At 45.5% G+C, this 17381-nt stretch overlaps 1 protein-coding gene across 1 annotated transcript in view; it reads right to left on the minus strand.

Moving 5' to 3' along the window:
* Nucleotides 1–17163, minus strand: part of LOC112230696 (telomerase-binding protein EST1A-like) — a 30027-nt gene extending 12864 nt beyond the window's left edge. The window contains exons 1-10 of the mRNA XM_042311229.1: nt 15115–17163; nt 14779–14971; nt 13628–13738; nt 13427–13533; nt 8321–8399; nt 7770–7880; nt 7413–7628; nt 2049–2110; nt 1674–1819; nt 1151–1264 (exon numbers count right to left, since the gene is read on the minus strand). Coding sequence (XP_042167163.1) covers nt 1151–1264; nt 1674–1819; nt 2049–2110; nt 7413–7628; nt 7770–7880; nt 8321–8399; nt 13427–13533; nt 13628–13738; nt 14779–14971; nt 15115–17033 — 3058 coding nt within the window. The 5' untranslated portion in view covers nt 17034–17163. The remainder of the gene's footprint in view (nt 1–1150; nt 1265–1673; nt 1820–2048; nt 2111–7412; nt 7629–7769; nt 7881–8320; nt 8400–13426; nt 13534–13627; nt 13739–14778; nt 14972–15114) is intronic.
* Between the last annotated feature and the right edge of the window lie 218 nt (nt 17164–17381).

Consider the following 17381-nt stretch of genomic DNA (forward strand, 5'->3'; position numbering starts at 1 on the left):
AAAAGAAATATGACCCCGGAAAATATTCTTCTACTTGTCGGTGTGACCTTTTTAGGTGGTAATTATCAGAGTAAGAACTCAACGGAAAGCTTAAACCAAGTGAATTCATCCCAGAGGGACGAACAGCTGAACCGACCAAGACATGGTTTCCCCAGTGGTGGCGTCTTTATTGCTAGGCAGGAAATAAACTGTTCCTTCTCTCTTATCGTGACCTGACCTCAACCCCCTTTCACCACTAATCCATGGCTCTCTCCCCTTATCAATGCCTGACACATGTGATCGATTCCCTACACTCAGTACATTTCGAGGTTCATTGCTCACCCCCCATATACCTTCCTCCTACAGATAACCATTACCTTCTGGTGTAGGCCCTCTAAACCACAGCACTCAATATTTCAATAGGATACCTGATAATTAACCCTAAGTTTTAGGAGTCAGAACCAAGAATCCATCCAACCTAAAGACATGATCCCAGTTTGATATGCTGTTGTGTATTCATTCCCATAGCACCTAAATAAAACACCATGTTTTGGTCATGGAGGAAAAGCACATGGCTAGTTAGCTGGCTACGGCAGGTTCTACCATTTCACAATAGCCTGTTAGTGGGTTAGAGGGTTAGAGTGTTAGAGGGTTAGAGTGTTAGAGTATTAGTGGGTTAGAGTGTTAATGGGTTAGAGGGTTAAGAGTGTTGTGGGTTAGAGTGTTAGAGGGTTAGAGTGTTAATGGGTTAGAGGGTTAGAGTGTTGTGGGTTAGAGTGTTGTGGGTTAGAGTGTTAGAGGGTTAGAGTGTTAGAGGGTTAGAGTGTTAATGGGTTAGAGGGTTAGAGTGTTGTGGGTTAGAGTGTTAGAGTGTTAATGGGTTAGAGGGTTAGTGGGTTAGAGGGTTTAGTGGGTTAGAGGGTTTAGTGGGTTAGAGGGTTAGAGGGTTAGAGTGTTGTGGGTTAGAGTGTTAGTGGGTAGAGTGCTAGTGTGTTAGAGGGTTAGAGTGTTGTGGGTTAGAGGGTTAGATGGTTAAAGGGCTTTAGAGGGTTAGTGATTTAGAGGGTAGGTGGGTTAGAGGGTTAGAGTGCTCTTCCCTTGTATGAACTGTGTCAGTCAGTCATTTTACAACCATACAATATATACAAATATCCCATTTTGAATGACATACCTGCAGGCGTGTCTCTCAGTAGTTCTGTGCAGCGCTGGACCAGCAGAGAGAACATGGCCAGACCCAGAGCTGTAGTCTGTTCCTGTAAAACAGACCTCACCTCACCATCTCCTCCTAAAAGACGGAAGGGGGAGGGAGAGAGAGGGAGGGAGGGAGGGGGAAGGGGGAGGAGAAGGAGAGAGAGAGAGAAAGGAGAGGGAGGGGAGAGAGAAAGGAAGGAAGGGAAATGGAAGGGGGAGGAGAGGGAGGGAGGAAGGGGAGGAGAGAGAGGAAGGGGGAGGGAGGGAGATGGGAAGGAGGGAGGGAGGGGAGAGAGAGAGGAAGGGGGAGGGAGAGAGAAAGGGAAGGAGGTAGAAGGAGAGGGAGGGAAGAAGGAGAGAGGGAGGGAGGGGGGAAAGAGGTAGAGGGAGAGAGAAAGAGATCATAGGCTTCAGTGTTTTTGCACAATACTTTTGTACAAGTTCGCTTTTCTCTGTGTGTGTGTGTGTGTGTGTGTGTGTGTGTGCGCGAGCGCATGTGTTACCTCTGCTCTGAGCGTTGTGTATAGTGAACATGTTGATGGTGATGATCTGTAACATGCGTGTGCTGCCCAGGGGGGAGGGGCTGTGTTGGATCAGCACTCTGAACTCCTGGAGAACACGACTGACCACCTCTGGGAACGACTCCATGCTGCCACACAGTGGACATGTTGCTCATTTAACACTCTTACCCGGAGATACTAGGTAAGACAACCACATATCACAGTGATTGGAAGTAAAATCCTTCTTCAAAAACAACAGCATAATCTGGTAAATATGTGTGTTAGAGCATACACATAACCACACGGGCTTAAAAAAAAAATGAAGTCTACATTTTTAATTCACGACCACACACACACACACACACCAAAATAACTCACCCCACTTTAGTGAAGAGTTTTCCATGAGCGTGGAGGAAGCTGAGTATGAACCTCTTATTGAGCTGAAGACAGACAGGAGCAACAGAGCACGGATGAGTCAGATAGTAGGTCTAGCATTGATTAGTCATGTCTGTCCTGTCGCCTTCTTTCATTGTTCTATGTTATTTAACAGCTAGGTGAAGGGGACTGGTTAAAACACTTGTTATAACCGCTAGGTGAAGGGGACTGGTTAAAACACTTGTTATAACCGCTAGGTGAAGGGGACTGGTTAAAACACTTGTTATAACCGCTAGGTAAGGGGACTGGTTAAAACACTTGTTATAACAGCTAGGTGAAGGGGACTGGTTATTACACTGGTTATAACAGCTAGGTGAAGGGGACTGGTTAAAACACTTGTTATAACCGCTAGGTGAAGGGGAGGTGTTATAACCGCTAGGTGAAGGGGACTGGTTATTACACTGGTTATAACAGCTAGGTGAAGGGGACTGGTGAAGGTGGGGACTGGTTATAACACTGGTTATAACAGCTAGGTGAAGGGGACTGGTTATAACACTGGTTATAACAGCTAGGTGAAGGGGACTAACACTGGTTATAACAGCTAGGTGAAGGGGACTGGTTATACACTGGTTATAACTAGGTGAAGGGGACTTATAACACTGGTTATAACAGCTAGGTGAAGGGGACTGGTTATTACACTGGTTATAACAGCTAGGTGAAGGGGACTGGTTATTACACTGGTTATAACAGCTAGGTGAAGGGGACTGGTTATAACACTAGTTATAACAGCTAGGTGAAGGGGACTGGTTATTACACTGGTTATAACAGCTAGGTGAAGGGGACTGGTTATAACACTGGTTATAACAGCTAGGTGAAGGGGACTGGGACTGGGCTAGGTGAAGGGGACTGGTTAACACTGGTTATAACAGCTAGGTGAAGGGGACTGGTTATTACACTGGTTATAAGCTAGGTGAAGGGGAGTTATAACACTGGTTATAACAGCTAGGTGAAGGGGACTGGTTATAACACTGGTTATAACAGCTAGGTGAAGGGGACTGGTTATAACACTGGTTATAACAGCTAGGTGAAGGGGACTGGTTATTACACTGGTTATAACAGCTAGGTGAAGGGGACTGGTTATAACACTGGTAGGTATAACAGCTAGGTGAAGGGGACTGGTTATAACACACTGGTTATAACAGCTAGGTGAAGGGGGGACTGGTTATAAGCTAGGTGAAGGGGACTGGTTATAACAGTTATAACAGCTAGGTGAAGGGGACTGGGACTGGTTATAACAGCTAGGTGAAGGGGACTGGTTATAACACTTGTTATAACAGCTAGGTGAAGGGGACTGGTTATAACACTGGTTATAACAGTTAGGTGAAGGGGACTGGTTAAAACACTTGTTATAACCGCTAGATGAAGGGGACTGGTTATAACACTAGTTATAACAGCTAGGTGAAGGGGACTGGTTATAACACTAGTTATAACAGCTAGGTAGGTGAAAGAGACTGAGCAGAAAGGTGGGCACCAGAACCTGACTATAGGCCAACTTACATCAGAAAAACAACAAAGGTAATTGAAGAGATGAAAAGAAAAAGAGAGTAAGGTTAAACTATGGTAAACAGTCTTCCAGACACAAAGACAGACATTTCTCATTAACTACTGATATAGTCATGGGGAAGCCTGTTAACTAACAGGTTTGACACATGGATGTGTGTGTGTGTGTGTGTGTGTGTTAGTAAAGGGCATTTAAAATAATTTCACTATTCAAATAATATATAAAAATATATATATTATATATATATATATATATATATATATATATATATATATATATATATATATTTTTACAGATATCCCAGATAGTCGAACTACATGTAAAAAATAAAATAAAAAAACAAACATTTGGAACTGTGTTTCAGCTTGGGAAATGGCCTGCTACACAGCCAGCGAAACATGGGTGCTGCTCTGCTTGCAGCTGTGCGGGGGTCGATGTGTTTGAGACGGGAAGGAGAGAGAGTAGCCAATACAGACTTGTGGATGGCAGGGTTTTTTCTAGACAAAAAAAGGGCTTAGGTGGTGTGGCAGGGGGCGTGGTAATGGCAACGGTCAGCCTGTCGGCACGGCTGAATTGTTAAGAATATTGTACAGACATCCGGGCCCGTATGATGCATTATGCATCATATGAAACATTGTGGGACTATATCTACAGTGGACTAATGAAACAAATACCAAAAGATTGTTTTTGGATGGAGTTTTCCTTTAGGTTTAAACAAAGCATTTTTCCACCCCGAAAACGTTGAAAAATAATCCCATCTTGTAGTGCCTGTCTTGACGGCATCAAATCGATGTGAAGAAGCTAGCTGAGACAGCCAGCTATGTTAGTCAGCTAGCTAGCTACTAGGCTAATTGAGTCTATTTTGCTGTGCTTCCCATCCTTGTCTACAACAATTCCATTCAGATTAAACAGCCAACCCGATGGTCGCTCGTCGCAACCTACTCCTTCTCGTTTAGCTAACTTAATTCCATAATTTTAATTAAATTTTGCAATGATTAGAGATCTCCCACATTGCTTTCTACACGTGTAGCCTCGGACTGTGGTGCCACTGATTGGCCAACAATTACAACAAACGCGTAGAACCTTTGTAAGACTACATTATGCATTTTTATTGGGGGCACGTCTTAAAAACTACATTAAAATTTGTATTGTTTTATTGAATTAAGAATTTAAAATGTCATGGTGTATCCGTGTGTTGCAATATCACAGATCATTTAGACAAAGCCATTTCATTGTTAAAATAGGGTGTTTCTTTATTTTTTCTTTAGAAAAAAATGAATACTCTCGGAAGTATTCTAATACTAATGTACTTGAATATTCATATAACAGTGCCCATCCCTAATGTCTGCGTATGTGTCTGTGTGTGGGTGTGTGTCGGCATCTGTGTGTTTACATGTTTCTGCCTGCTTGTGTGTGTCTGAACATGTTTAACTAGAAGTCCACACAAGAAAAGTAAACTAACAAAAATTGGGTTAGGGTTATATTTTTTGGTTAAGGTTAGCGTAAGGGTTAGGTTTATGGGTTAGGGAAAATTGTATTTAGAATGGGACTAAACTGTGTGTCACCAACAAGGTTAGTTGTACAAGACTGTGTGTGTGAGCGGGTGTGTGTGTGTGTTTGTGTGTCTGCCTGCGTATGTGTGTGTGTGTGTGGATGTGTTTACGAGGGCGTATCTCCATGGAGATGGCGAGAGCGCTGCGGCCCACGACGCACTCTGTCTGTCCACTACGGAGGGTGAGTCACAGAGCCACCACTTCCTGAGAGAGAAAACATCTCTAGTGTCTGTATATGTGTGTTTATGTCTGTCTGTGTGCGTGTGTATGTGTGAGAGAGAATATGGGTGTCTCTCTCTGACTGTGCCCTGTGGACAACAAGGGAACCTGAGAACCAGAGGTATTTAACAGAGAGAGTGACAGAATATACAGTAGAGGTCGGCCGATTATGATTTTTCAACGCCGATACCGATACAGATTATTGGAGGACCAAAAATGCCGATACCGATTAAATCGGCCAATTTTTTAAACATTTTATTTGTAATAATGACAATTACAACAATACTGAATGAACACTTATTTTAACTTAATATAATACATCAATAAAATCAATTTAGCCTCAAATAAATAATGAAACATGTTCAATTTGGTTTAAATAATGCAAAAACAAAGTGTTGGAGAAGAAAGTAAAAGTGCAATATGTGCCATGTAAGAAAGCTAACGTTTAAGTTCCTTGCTCAGAACATGAGAACATATGAAAGCTGGTGGTTCCTTTTAACATGAGTCTTCAATATTCCCAGGTAAGAAGTTTTAGGTTGTAGTTATTATAGGAATTATAGGACTATTTCCCTCTATACCATTTGTATTTCATTAACCTTTGACTATTGGATGTTCTTATAGACACTTTAGTATTGCCAGTGTAACAGTATAGCTTCCGTCCCTCTCCTCCCTGGGCTCGAACCAGGAACACAATGACAACAGCCACCCTCGAAGCAGCATTACCCATGCAGAGCAAGGGGAACAACCACTCCAAGGCTCAGAGCGAGTGACGTTTGAAACGCTATTAGCGCGCGCTAACTAGCTAGCCATTTCACTTCGGTTACACCAGCCTCATCTCGGGAGTTGATAGGCTTGAAGTCATAAACAGCGCAATGCTTGACGCACAACGAAGAGCTGCTGGCAAAACGCACGAAAGTGCTGTTTGAATGAATGTTTACGTGCCTGCTTCTGCCTACCACCGCTCAGTCAGATACTTAGATACTTGTATGCTTGTATGCTCAGTCAGATTATATGCAACGCAGGACACGCTAGATAATACCTAGTAATATCATCAACCATGTGTAGTTAACTAGTGATTATGATTGATTGATTGTTTATATAAGATAAGTTTAATGCTAGCTAGAAACTTACCTTGGCTTGTAACAGGCAGTCTCCTTGTGGAGTGCAACGAGAGAGAGGCAGTTCATTATAGCGTTGGACTAGTTAACTGTAAGGTTGCAAGATTGAATCCCCCGAGCTGACAAGGTGAAAATCTGTTGTTCTGCCCCTGAACGAGGCAGTTAACCCACCGTTCCTAGGCCGTCATTGAAATTAAGAATGTGTTCTTAACTGACTTGCCTAGTTAAATAGTTAAATAAAGGTGTAAAAAAAGAAGAAGAAGAATCGGCGCCCAAAAATACAGATTTCCGATTGTTATGAAAACTTGAAATCGGCCCAAATTAATCGCCCATTCCAATTAATCAGTCGACCTCTAATATACACCTGAGAACCAGAGGTATTTAACAGAGGGAGTGACAGCATATACGGTGCATTCAGAAAGTATTCAGACCCCTTCCCTTTTTCCACATTTTGTTACATTACAGCCTTATTCTAAAATGGATTCAATTATTTTTCCCCCCTCATCAATCGACACACAGGAACCCATAATGACAAAGCAAAAACAGGTTTAAGATTTTTTTTCCAATGAGAGGAAGAGGGGAATATGAGCCGGAAAGACAGAAAGAAAGACCGACACAGAGAGAGAGAGAGATGAATAATGGTGAATAGTTCCTGTTGTGTGTCTGGAAACAAGGTCATGTGTGCCTCCATTTCTGTGTGTGTCGCTGTGGCTGTGTGTGTGTGTGTGTGTGTGTGTGTACTTCTTCTGGAGCATGAGTGAACATGTGCAGACCCACAGATGGACACAAAGAGATACAGAGGAGTATTAACAGCGTCCAATATAGAAGAACTGGAACAGAACCGGAAGAGAAGCAGACGAGAAGCCATAAAGAGTGGGTGTGTGTGGCTGCATACGTATATGTGTATTGTACTCACATCACTAGCACTGAGGTTGCCGAGCTCTCCGTCCTGTTCAGAGTCTCTGCTGGACTCGCTGCCCCCGCGGTGCGATGAGAGAGCCCCTGCCTGGACGACAGGGCGAAGCCAGATCTCTACTCTGGCCCCCGGCTCCCCCCGTCCTCTTCCTCCACCCTGGACCCCCGGGCCCCTGGAACCCCCTTCTGACTCCTGCTTCCGCCCCATCTGGTCTGCCTGAATACACAAGCAGGGGACAGAACCAGGAGATGAAAGGCTTGGATGTGTTTGGTCTATGAATACATTAGCTGGTCTATGAAAGCAGTGTCGGTTGAGCTATAGGTGTATATGTGACCAGTGTTTGTGTGTGTGTCTGACCTTGCGTTTGGCCTCTTCAAACAGACTCATGAGGCTCTCCTTGGCAGTGAGGATGGGATTGGAGGCCGCCAGGCTACGCATGTAATAATACACTGCATCCAACTTCCTCTTCTAGAGAGAGAGAGAGCGAGAGAGACAGAGAGAGAGAGAGAGAGAGAGAGAGCGAGAGAAAGAGAGAGACAGCGAGAGAAAGAGAGAGCGAGAGAGAGAGAGAGACAGAGAGAGACAGAGAGAGACAGAGAGAGAGACAGAGAGAGAGAGAGACAGAGAGAGAGAGAGACAGAGAGAGACAGAGAGAGACAGAGAGAGAGAGAGAGAGAGAGAGAGAGAGAGAGAGAGAGAGAGAGAGATGCGAGTGATCTTTCTTGTGTCTGTCGGTTTTCTCTGTCAAAATATTACTAACTATATACATTATTCACCATTTTCATGGAAATTATTTTTTGGGGGGGAGAAATCAGCAATACATACTTTACACAGCATTACATCAACACAACAGATATTTGTCTCGTCTCATCTTGTCCCCTACTGTAGAAAATAACACATCCTCTCACCGTGTAGACAGCCAGCAGGGCCAGCTGGTTGTAGGGTCGTCCGTTCTTAGGAGCAATCTGCTGGGCCTTCAGGTACCAACTAGACAGGAGGAGGAAGAGGAGGGAAGAGGAAGAAAGAAGATGGAGAAGGTAGAGAGAGAAGAGAAGATGACTTTACACAAAAAGAGAGACCACTCCTGTGTAGGGGTTGTAAAGCTGGCTTCGAGGCAAGCAACACTGAAGCATGCATGAGAGCACCAGCTGTTCCGGACAACTGTGTGATCACGCTCTCCGTAGCCGATGTGAGCAAGACCTTTAAACAGGTCAACATTCACAAGGCCGCGGGGCTAGATGGATTACCAGGGTGTGTACTCAGAGCATGCACGGACCAACTGGCAAGTATCTTCAATTACATTTTCAACCTCTCCCTAACTAAGTCTGTAATACCTACACGTTTCAAGCAGACCACTATAGTCACTGTGCTCAAGAAAGAGAAGGTAACCTGCCTAAATGACTACCGCCCTGTAGCACTCACGTCGGTATCCATTTGTTTATACCGCCCAACAGATCCACAGATGACGCAATCTCAATCCACACTGCCCTTTTCCACCTGGACAAAAGAAACACCTATGTGAGAATGATGTCCATTGACTTCAGCTCAGCGTTCAACACCATAGTGCCCACATAGCTAATCACGAAGCTAAGGACCCTGGGAGTAAACACCTCCCTCTGCAACTGGATCCTGGACTTCCTGATGGGCCGCCCCCAAGTGGTAAGTGTAGGCAATAACATTTCTGCCACACTGATCCTCAACACCGTGGTCCAACAAGGGTGCGTGTTTAGTCCCCTCCTGTACTCCTTGTTCACCCATGACTGCGTGGCCAAGAACGACTCAAACTCCATCATGAAGTTTGCTGACGATACAACAGTGGTAGGCCTGATCACTGACAACGATGAGACAGCCTATAGGGAGGAGGTCAGAGACCTGGCAGTGTGGTGCTAGGTCAACAACCTCTCCCTCAATGTGAGCAAGACAAAGGAGATGATCGTGGACTACAGGAAAAGGAGGGCTGAACAGGCCCCAAATAACGTCGATGGGGCTGTAGTGGAGCAGGTTGAGAGTTTCAAGTTCCTTCGTGTCCACATCACCAACGAACTATCATGGTCCAAACACACCAAGACAGTCATGAAGAGGGCACGACAACACCTTTCCCCCTCAGGAGACTGGAAAGATTTGTCATGGCTCCCCAGATGTTAAAAAAGTTCTACAGCTGCACCATCGAGAGCATCCTCACTGCTTCCATCCCCGCTTGGTATGGCAACTGCTCGGCCTCCGACCGTAAGGCACTACAGAGGGTAGTGCGTACGGCCCAATACATCACTGGGGCCAAGCTTCCTGCCATCCAGGACCTATATACTAGGCGGTAACAGACGAAGAGAAAATTGTCAATGACTCCAGTCACCCAGGTCATAGACTGTTCTCTCTGCTGCTGCACGGCAAGCGGTACCGGAGCACCAAGTCTAGGTCCAAAAGACAATTAATAAAACGGCCACCCTCATTATTGTTAAGTCATTTTGTGTAACTTTTTATTTTTTTACTTTAGTTTATTTAGTAAATATTTTCTTAACTATTTATTGAACTGCATTGTTGTTTAAGGGCTTGTAAGTAAGCATTTCACGGTTGTATTTGGCTCATGTTATTTGATAGCTACCGGTAATTTACTGAAGTTACTGGAATCCTGTAAGTTTGGTAATTAACAGAAAATCTATGGCAATCTATTGCAACTTTGGTAATTTATACTTTAATAACTGCATTTTTTAAAATTCATATATATAAAAAAAAATATATATATATATATATATATATATCTGTGTCCATATTGTCCAACAGAGACCAGATGCTCCAGGAGAAAAATAGCCTAATGAATGAAAAAAAGCATCTAATCAGCAATAGGATTATTTTCAATTACCTCTGCAACTTGTCCAATGATTGACTATTTTCACAACTGCCACCAGTTTAACGGCAAAACATATTGACATAGTAAATGAAATATAGTGCAAAAAAATAAATAGGGGATATTTAATTTTTTTAATGTTTTTTTATTTCACCTTTATTTTTAACCAGGTAGGCCAGTTGAGAACAAGTTCTCATTTACAACTGCGACCTGGCCAAGACAAAGCAAAGCAGTGTGACAAAAACAACAACAGAGTTTCACATGGGATAAACAAACGTACTCAATAACACAATAGAAGAATCTATATACAGTGTGCGCAAATGTAGAAGATTAGGGAGGTAAGGTAATAAATAGACCATAGAGGCGAAATAATTACAATTTAGCATTAACACTGGAGTGATAGATGTGCAGATGATGATGTGCAAGTAGAGATATTGGGGTGCAAAAGAGCAAGAGGATAAATAACAATATGGGGATGAGGGAGTTGGGTGTGCAATTTACAGATGGGCTGTGTACAGGTACAGTGATCGGTAAACTGCTCTGACAGCTGATGCTGAAACCCTCATATTAAACACCAATGGTATTCACTAAGTTTATGGTTTATACTTAGAATGTTTTACAGCGGTCATTAGAAGAAAACAATACTGAAGATAACATTTACCAGTAGAAATAAAAACATTTAATTGATATTTAAATTTTTATAAAAGAATTCATACTTTCTCATATTGTAATTGCTAGAGACGAAACCCAGTTGTTTGTTCAATTGGTTTGATATTTATGGATATTATGGATTTTTTTTTTTTCCTCGTTGGACCTGCGTTTACAATGTATCCAATTTCGGTTTGCATTGTCAACGCTGGCCCTTTCAGTGAATTGGCTAGCAGAGATGTAAACACCCCCCCCCCACACACCCCTCCCCCCCACACACACACAGTTTTATGGGGCAGTTTTATGACCTTACAACCACGTCGTAAATACCTCAGAGACTTTCCCTGACCGAGCAATTGAGAGAGAGCTTCACAGTAAGACAAAGGGATTCTCCCGCTCAATTCTACTACATCCCAGAATTTGAGAATGGAACAATAGTCCTATTTTGGAGAATGTGAAAAGGGTCGGTGGAGAAGCCAACTACGACCCGTCCGGTTTGTTTCATGTTCGTGACCTCATACAGCCACATTACCCTCTGTTTATACAGGTGCCTCAGCTTTGAGGTTTGCATCTAATTCTTATATAAAATGAATGAGTAAAGATGAAACTATTTACAAAATGATGTAATGTGATGTTCACTTTTAAAATGAGAAAATTGTCTTCCCTGTAAAGTTGAACTAAGTCAGTAGCCACACCCAAGTGAATAGGCATTGGTTGGAAATGATGAACCATCCCCTTTTCTACATTTCTATAAGAGCCCCCATGACCCAATTTACATTGAACCCAGTGTGAGCTGTGGTGGCGAATAGTTGGACATCCACTCGACATAACAAAAATTCACTCAAGTTCCGAATACCGCGAGGATTTGTCTTCACGTTTAAAAGGGCTAATTCTAATGTCAACCATACAGGCCAGGAAACATGGGAGCTTGAACTCTGAACTATTGATCACTCAAGAAGAAATGAGTCCTAGATGACAGCCTATCAGACTGCAGCTGGAAAGGTAGCAAATCTAGTACGACAACACTGACCGACGTGGACCAATCTCCAGAGTGAGATGAACCTCTCCGACCACGTGAACTTCTCACATGATGACCCGGAAGTTTCCACAAAGGACGAGGGCTACATCGACTGGGCAAACCAGAGCCTCACATCACCAGCTTCACGTAAATACAATGCATTGCTTTTCCCGAATGAGTGATCGTTAGTGGCATATGTATTTATGTGAGAATAGCTTCCCAGGTCCTATGAAGACCAATGTTGTCACGCCCTGACCTTAGTATTCTTTGTTTTCTTTATTATTTTGGTTAGGTCAGGGTGTGACATGGGTGATGTATGTGTTTTTGTTCCTGTCTAGGGGTTTTGTATGTCTATGGGTGTTCACTAGTCTAGGTGTTATGTATGTCTATGGTTGCCTAGATTGGTTCTCAATTAGAGGCAGCTGTTTATCGTTGTCTCTGATTGGGAACCATATTTAGGCAGCCATATTCCTTGGGTATTTCGTGGGATATTGTCTATGGTTAGTTGCCTGTGTCTGCACTTGTTTATATATAGCTTCACGTTCGTTTTTGTTGTTTTGTAAAGTTTGCTTAGTGTTCTTTGTTTCATTAAAAAGAAGAATGTATTCACATCACGCTGCGCCTTGGTCTCCTCCATTCAACGAACGTGACATATGTTCCTTAGTCTTCCTTCCAAAACCTCCTTCTCTTCTCTCTGAATTTACCAAGTTATAACCCCACTGTTTTGTCTTGTTTAGTCCACTAGGGACGGCATTTTACTGTATAATGTTATTATGTATTGTATATTCTGTAATTGTTTAATTAGTTAGTAAATAAATAATTGAGCCAATTGGTGTATGGATGATTTATAGTAAAGGGTGGGTTCGTGCAGATAACCAACAATTTACGAAGTTCAGATGAGACTGACAAAGGTAATAATAATAATTAATTAATAGAAGACTAATTGATCAGATATTAAAATATCTGAAGAGGTATATTCAGAAAATTATAACTTGTAATCTGAATATTTTCCATGGTGCCCCTGACTTCCTGGTTAATTACATTTACATGATCAGTTTAATCACGTAATAATAATTACAGAGAATTGATTTGATAAAATAAGTCTTCACCTTCAATGATACTAAAGACACGACAGTGTGGTTGTTGGTTTAGCTTTCTGTAACTGTGTAGCAAGTATATGTGTAGGTGCATATTGCATCAAGGTGTTACGATTTGTTTTCCAACTCTCCCATTATCTGGTTTTAATGTACATTCTAGAATGCCCTTCTAGCCAATCAGAAATTAGTATTCAACAATGCTGTGGTATAAGCTACATTTATGAGTTGGGGAATAGTCGCCCTGAGAAAAATATATTTAGCAAAAGAGACCTGAGAACAAAAAGCACACCGCTTTCTCCATTGTGGAGAAACGAACAGGAACACGAACACACATGAATGGACATGTATGAATGGTCAGACAATTATGTGTTTTGTGGTAGCCAATAGCCACGGTTGATGTGCTACGTACCTGCGGGCCTTGCCGTAGTTAGCCGAGTCGCTGGCCTGCTCCCGGTAACGGGCGATGTCCCCCTGACAGATCAAACACCGCTGGGCACTGATCAGAGCATACCTCACCTGAACCAACACACAATAAACATGGTTAATTACACACACACACACACACACACACACACACACACACACACACACACACACACACACACGTCACCGTTTTGCGTAGTGGTCGTGGTCTGATGGCCATGCCGTCCATGTAATCCTCCAGTTTAAACTGAAACACCATCTGAAGCTTCTGCAGCAGCGCATCAAAGAATACTGCCCCCTGGGAAACAAACAACAGCATGATAGAAAAAGTTTAGTTCCCTGAAGAAATGTAGTCTGCATACTGTCACCAACACTATTCGCATTACAGTGCTGTTCACGCAATCAGTGCTTGTGTGTGTGTCTGTACGTGGTGTGTGTGTGTGTCTGTACGTGTGTGTGTGTGTCTGTACGTGGTGTGTGTCTGTCTGTACGTGGTGTGTGTCTGTCTGTACGTGGTGTGTGTCTGTCTGTACGTGGTGTGTGTCTGTCTGTACGTGGTGTGTGTCTGTCTGTACGTGGTGTGTGTCTGTCTGTACGTGGTGTGTGTCTGTCTGTACGTGGTGTGTGTCTGTCTGTACGTGGTGTGTGTCTGTCTGTACGTGGTGTGTGTCTGTCTGTACGCGGTGTGTGTCTGTCTGTACGCGGTGTGTGTCTGTCTGTACGCGGTGTGTGTCTGTCTGTACGCGGTGTGTGTCTGTCTGTACGCGGTGTGTGTCTGTCTGTACGCGTGTGTGTCTGTCTGTACGCGGTGTGTGTCTGTCTGTACGTGGTGTGTGTCTGTCTGTACGTGGTGTGTGTCTGTCTGTACGTGGTGTGTGTCTGTCTGTACGTGGTGTGTGTCTGTCTGTACGTGGTGTGTGTCTGTCTGTACGTGGTGTGTGTCTGTCTGTACGTGGTGTGTGTCTGTCTGTACGTGGTGTGTGTCTGTCTGTACGTGGTGTGTGTCTGTCTGTACGTGGTGTGTGTCTGTCTGTACGCGGTGTGTGTCTGTCTGTACGTGGTGTGTGTCTGTCTGTACGTGGTGTGTGTCTGTCTGTACCTGTTTCAAGGTCAGTTTTATTAGTCGTATGTACGGGACACACATGATACACACCGTCCCACGAAATGAAGGATAAGAATAGGAACAAAAAGTACATTTCTCAGTAGAATTGATTAAACAGTTCAGCGTAAATACAATAAAAGGAAGGCACAATTTATAGTCCAATATTTACACGTGTTTTAGGTAACAGCTGATTGATGCCTGTGTGTGTGTACATGCTGTGTGTTCAGCGTGTGTACCTCGTCCAGCAGTGTCAGTAGCATGGTGGTGATGCGCGGAGCTGAGTCTCCACTGGGGTCTTTGAGGAGCTGTCTGAAGCGCTCTATAACCTGGTAGAACACGTTCTTCCATAGAGCCTGGTCCAGGTTCTGGCTGTCACTGAACTCTATGTCTGTTAGGATCACCCGCTCGTACAGGGTCAACAGGTCAGCTCTGGGAGGGGGGACAAGATTAAGAAAGGAGCATAGTTTGTTTTTAGACAGCAGGTTGCAGCTTTCACCATTCCTCCACCCCCCCCCCTCCATTAGCAGGTTAGTGAGCTGTTGCTTCCTCTCCTCTCCATCCCTCTATCTTACCTGAGCTGAGCCATGCGGTCCAGTCCATCAGCACTGAGTCTGTCTCGAGACAACAGGTTAGTGAGCTGTAACTCCTGACTGTCTGCAGCTCTCAGCAGTCTCCCCAGCTCTCCTCTGGCATGTTGCCCAGCCTCCTCAGGGGTTACACCTGCTCCGGATCCACCCCCTGCTAGAGCCTCGGGTCCATCCGGGTACCCCTGGCCCCTGTACCCCCCGTAGAACTGACCCGGGTGGTACATGTCGTTAGAGGGGGGGACCTGGTAAGGGCCGGCGGGCATAGTGTGGTAAGGGTAGGGGTAGCGTGTGTTGGGGTTAGGGTTGGCGTTGTAAGGGTAAGGGTTGTCAGAGTTCTGGTACTTGTAGAAGGCCTGGGCCCTGGCTGCAGCCTGCTGCTGGAGGTGGAAGTGCTCCCCCTGGAGGACCGGGGGACTCCCTGCAGCCTCGTCATCTGTATCCAGGAAGTGCAGCGCTCCGTAACCAACGCCTGTCTGCAGGTACATGGGCTGCTGCTGGAGCGATGCATGCTGGGAGAGCCCGAGGGCAGGTTTCTGGTCGGGGTTGTTTGGGTCCCAGAGACGCCTAGTTCCTCCGCCCCTTCCTCCTCCTCTCCCTAGCCCCGCATCTCTTCCTCCACGGATCCCACCAAACAGAAGCCTCGGCCCGGGCTCCGCCGGCAAATTGGAGAGGTTGGTGTGGGCGGGGAGGATGAGGATGCCCCTCCCCCTGCTGCGAGGCCCAGTGCCCTGTCTGCGTCGCCCCTGGGGGTCCTCGCCAGGGCCTGAGGTAGCCTGGGAGGAGCCTGACTGTCTGTCACTGTGAGATATTCTCAGGAGACCTCCTCTCCCTCCTCCTCCTCTGTGCCTCCCTCCTGTCCCTCTGCTCTCCTCCCCCCTCTTCCTCCTCTCCGGGCTCCAGTCCTCCTCTCCTCCGTCTCTCCTCCTTCTCCTCCTCTCATCCATCCATTCTCCCACCTTGCTCTCTTCCAGTGAGTCAGTAGAGGAGTCTCTAGTGCTTCTCCTCCTGTTCTGGAGCTGACCTCCTCCTCCCTCCCCTCTCTCTCGCTCCCTGCGCCCCAACCGGTCTCGTCGGGCCCTGTCCTCCCCCAAACCCCCTCCCTGTCCCAGTCCAGGTCCGTCCAGACTGGTGCCACTGCTGGCAGAGCTGGTGCTGTAGGTGCGGTTCCTGGGTCTTCTGATGTCTGACTTGGAGTAACGCTTAGAGGATGATGATGGGTGGTGGTGATTGTTGTTAGGACTAGTGTTGGCTCTGCTCCTCTCATTCCCCTCCGCTGGCCTCTCTCTGTTTCTCTCCATCTCTCCATCCCTTTCTCTGTCTATGTCTCGGGGTCTGTTGTTCCCTCTCTGCTTGTCCCTATCCCTCGGTTCCTCTCTTTCTCTGTCTATGTCTCGGGGTCTGTTGTTCCCTCTCTGCTTGTCCCTCTCCATCTCCCTGTCCCTCGGTTCCTCTCTTTCTCTGTCTCGGGGTCTGTTGTTCCCTCTCTGCTTGTCCCTCTCCATCTCCCTGTCCCTCGGGTCCTCTCTTTCCGTCTCTTTATCCCTCTGTTTTTCTCTTCCTTTTGTTGGCTGTGTATCTGCAGGACGGTTTGCTTCCTCCTCTTTGTCCCCCTCTGACTCTCTCTTATTTCTCTCTTTAATCACTCGCCCACCCTTCCCCCCTCCTCCTTCCCCTCTTCCTCTTCTCTTGGAGTCCTGATTGCCCCCCTTCTCCCCTCCTCCTCCTCTGTTCCTGCGGTTTCCCCTCTCTCTCTTCTTCTCCTCTGTCTTCTCACCTCCTCCCTCAACTCCTCTGCTCCTCCTGCCCTCAACGCTAGCCTTCTTCCTCCTGTCTACTTCCTGACCCTCTCCTCTCTCATCCCCCTCCTCTCTCCCGGCTGGGACAGTCACACTGAGTTTCTCCATCTTCCCAGTCAGGTTCTCTGATACAGGGTCTGAGACTGCTGCTGCCGCTTTGCCTGTCTCTCTCCTCCCCTGCCTTTTCTCCTTCTCCTCACACCTGCCACCTCTCCCCTTCTCCTCCCCTCCCCCTCTCTCTCCTCCAGTCTCTTTTTGTGGGGCTGGCTCTCTCCTGACTACAGCCTCCTCTCTAACAGAACCAGACCCAGGACCAGGGGTATTCGGTTTCTTCGTCTCTCTTCCCACTTCCTTACCCTGGGTGCTGGTGGTGCTCCTTCGGCCCCCCGGCTGATAGATCTCCCGGTCCGGTTTACGAGTCTTCCTGGTGGGCTTGGCAGAGCCAGGGGAACCCCC

The sequence above is a fragment of the Oncorhynchus tshawytscha genome, linkage group LG33 (genome assembly GCF_018296145.1).
Source record: "Oncorhynchus tshawytscha isolate Ot180627B linkage group LG33, Otsh_v2.0, whole genome shotgun sequence".
NCBI lineage: Eukaryota > Metazoa > Chordata > Actinopteri > Salmoniformes > Salmonidae > Oncorhynchus > Oncorhynchus tshawytscha.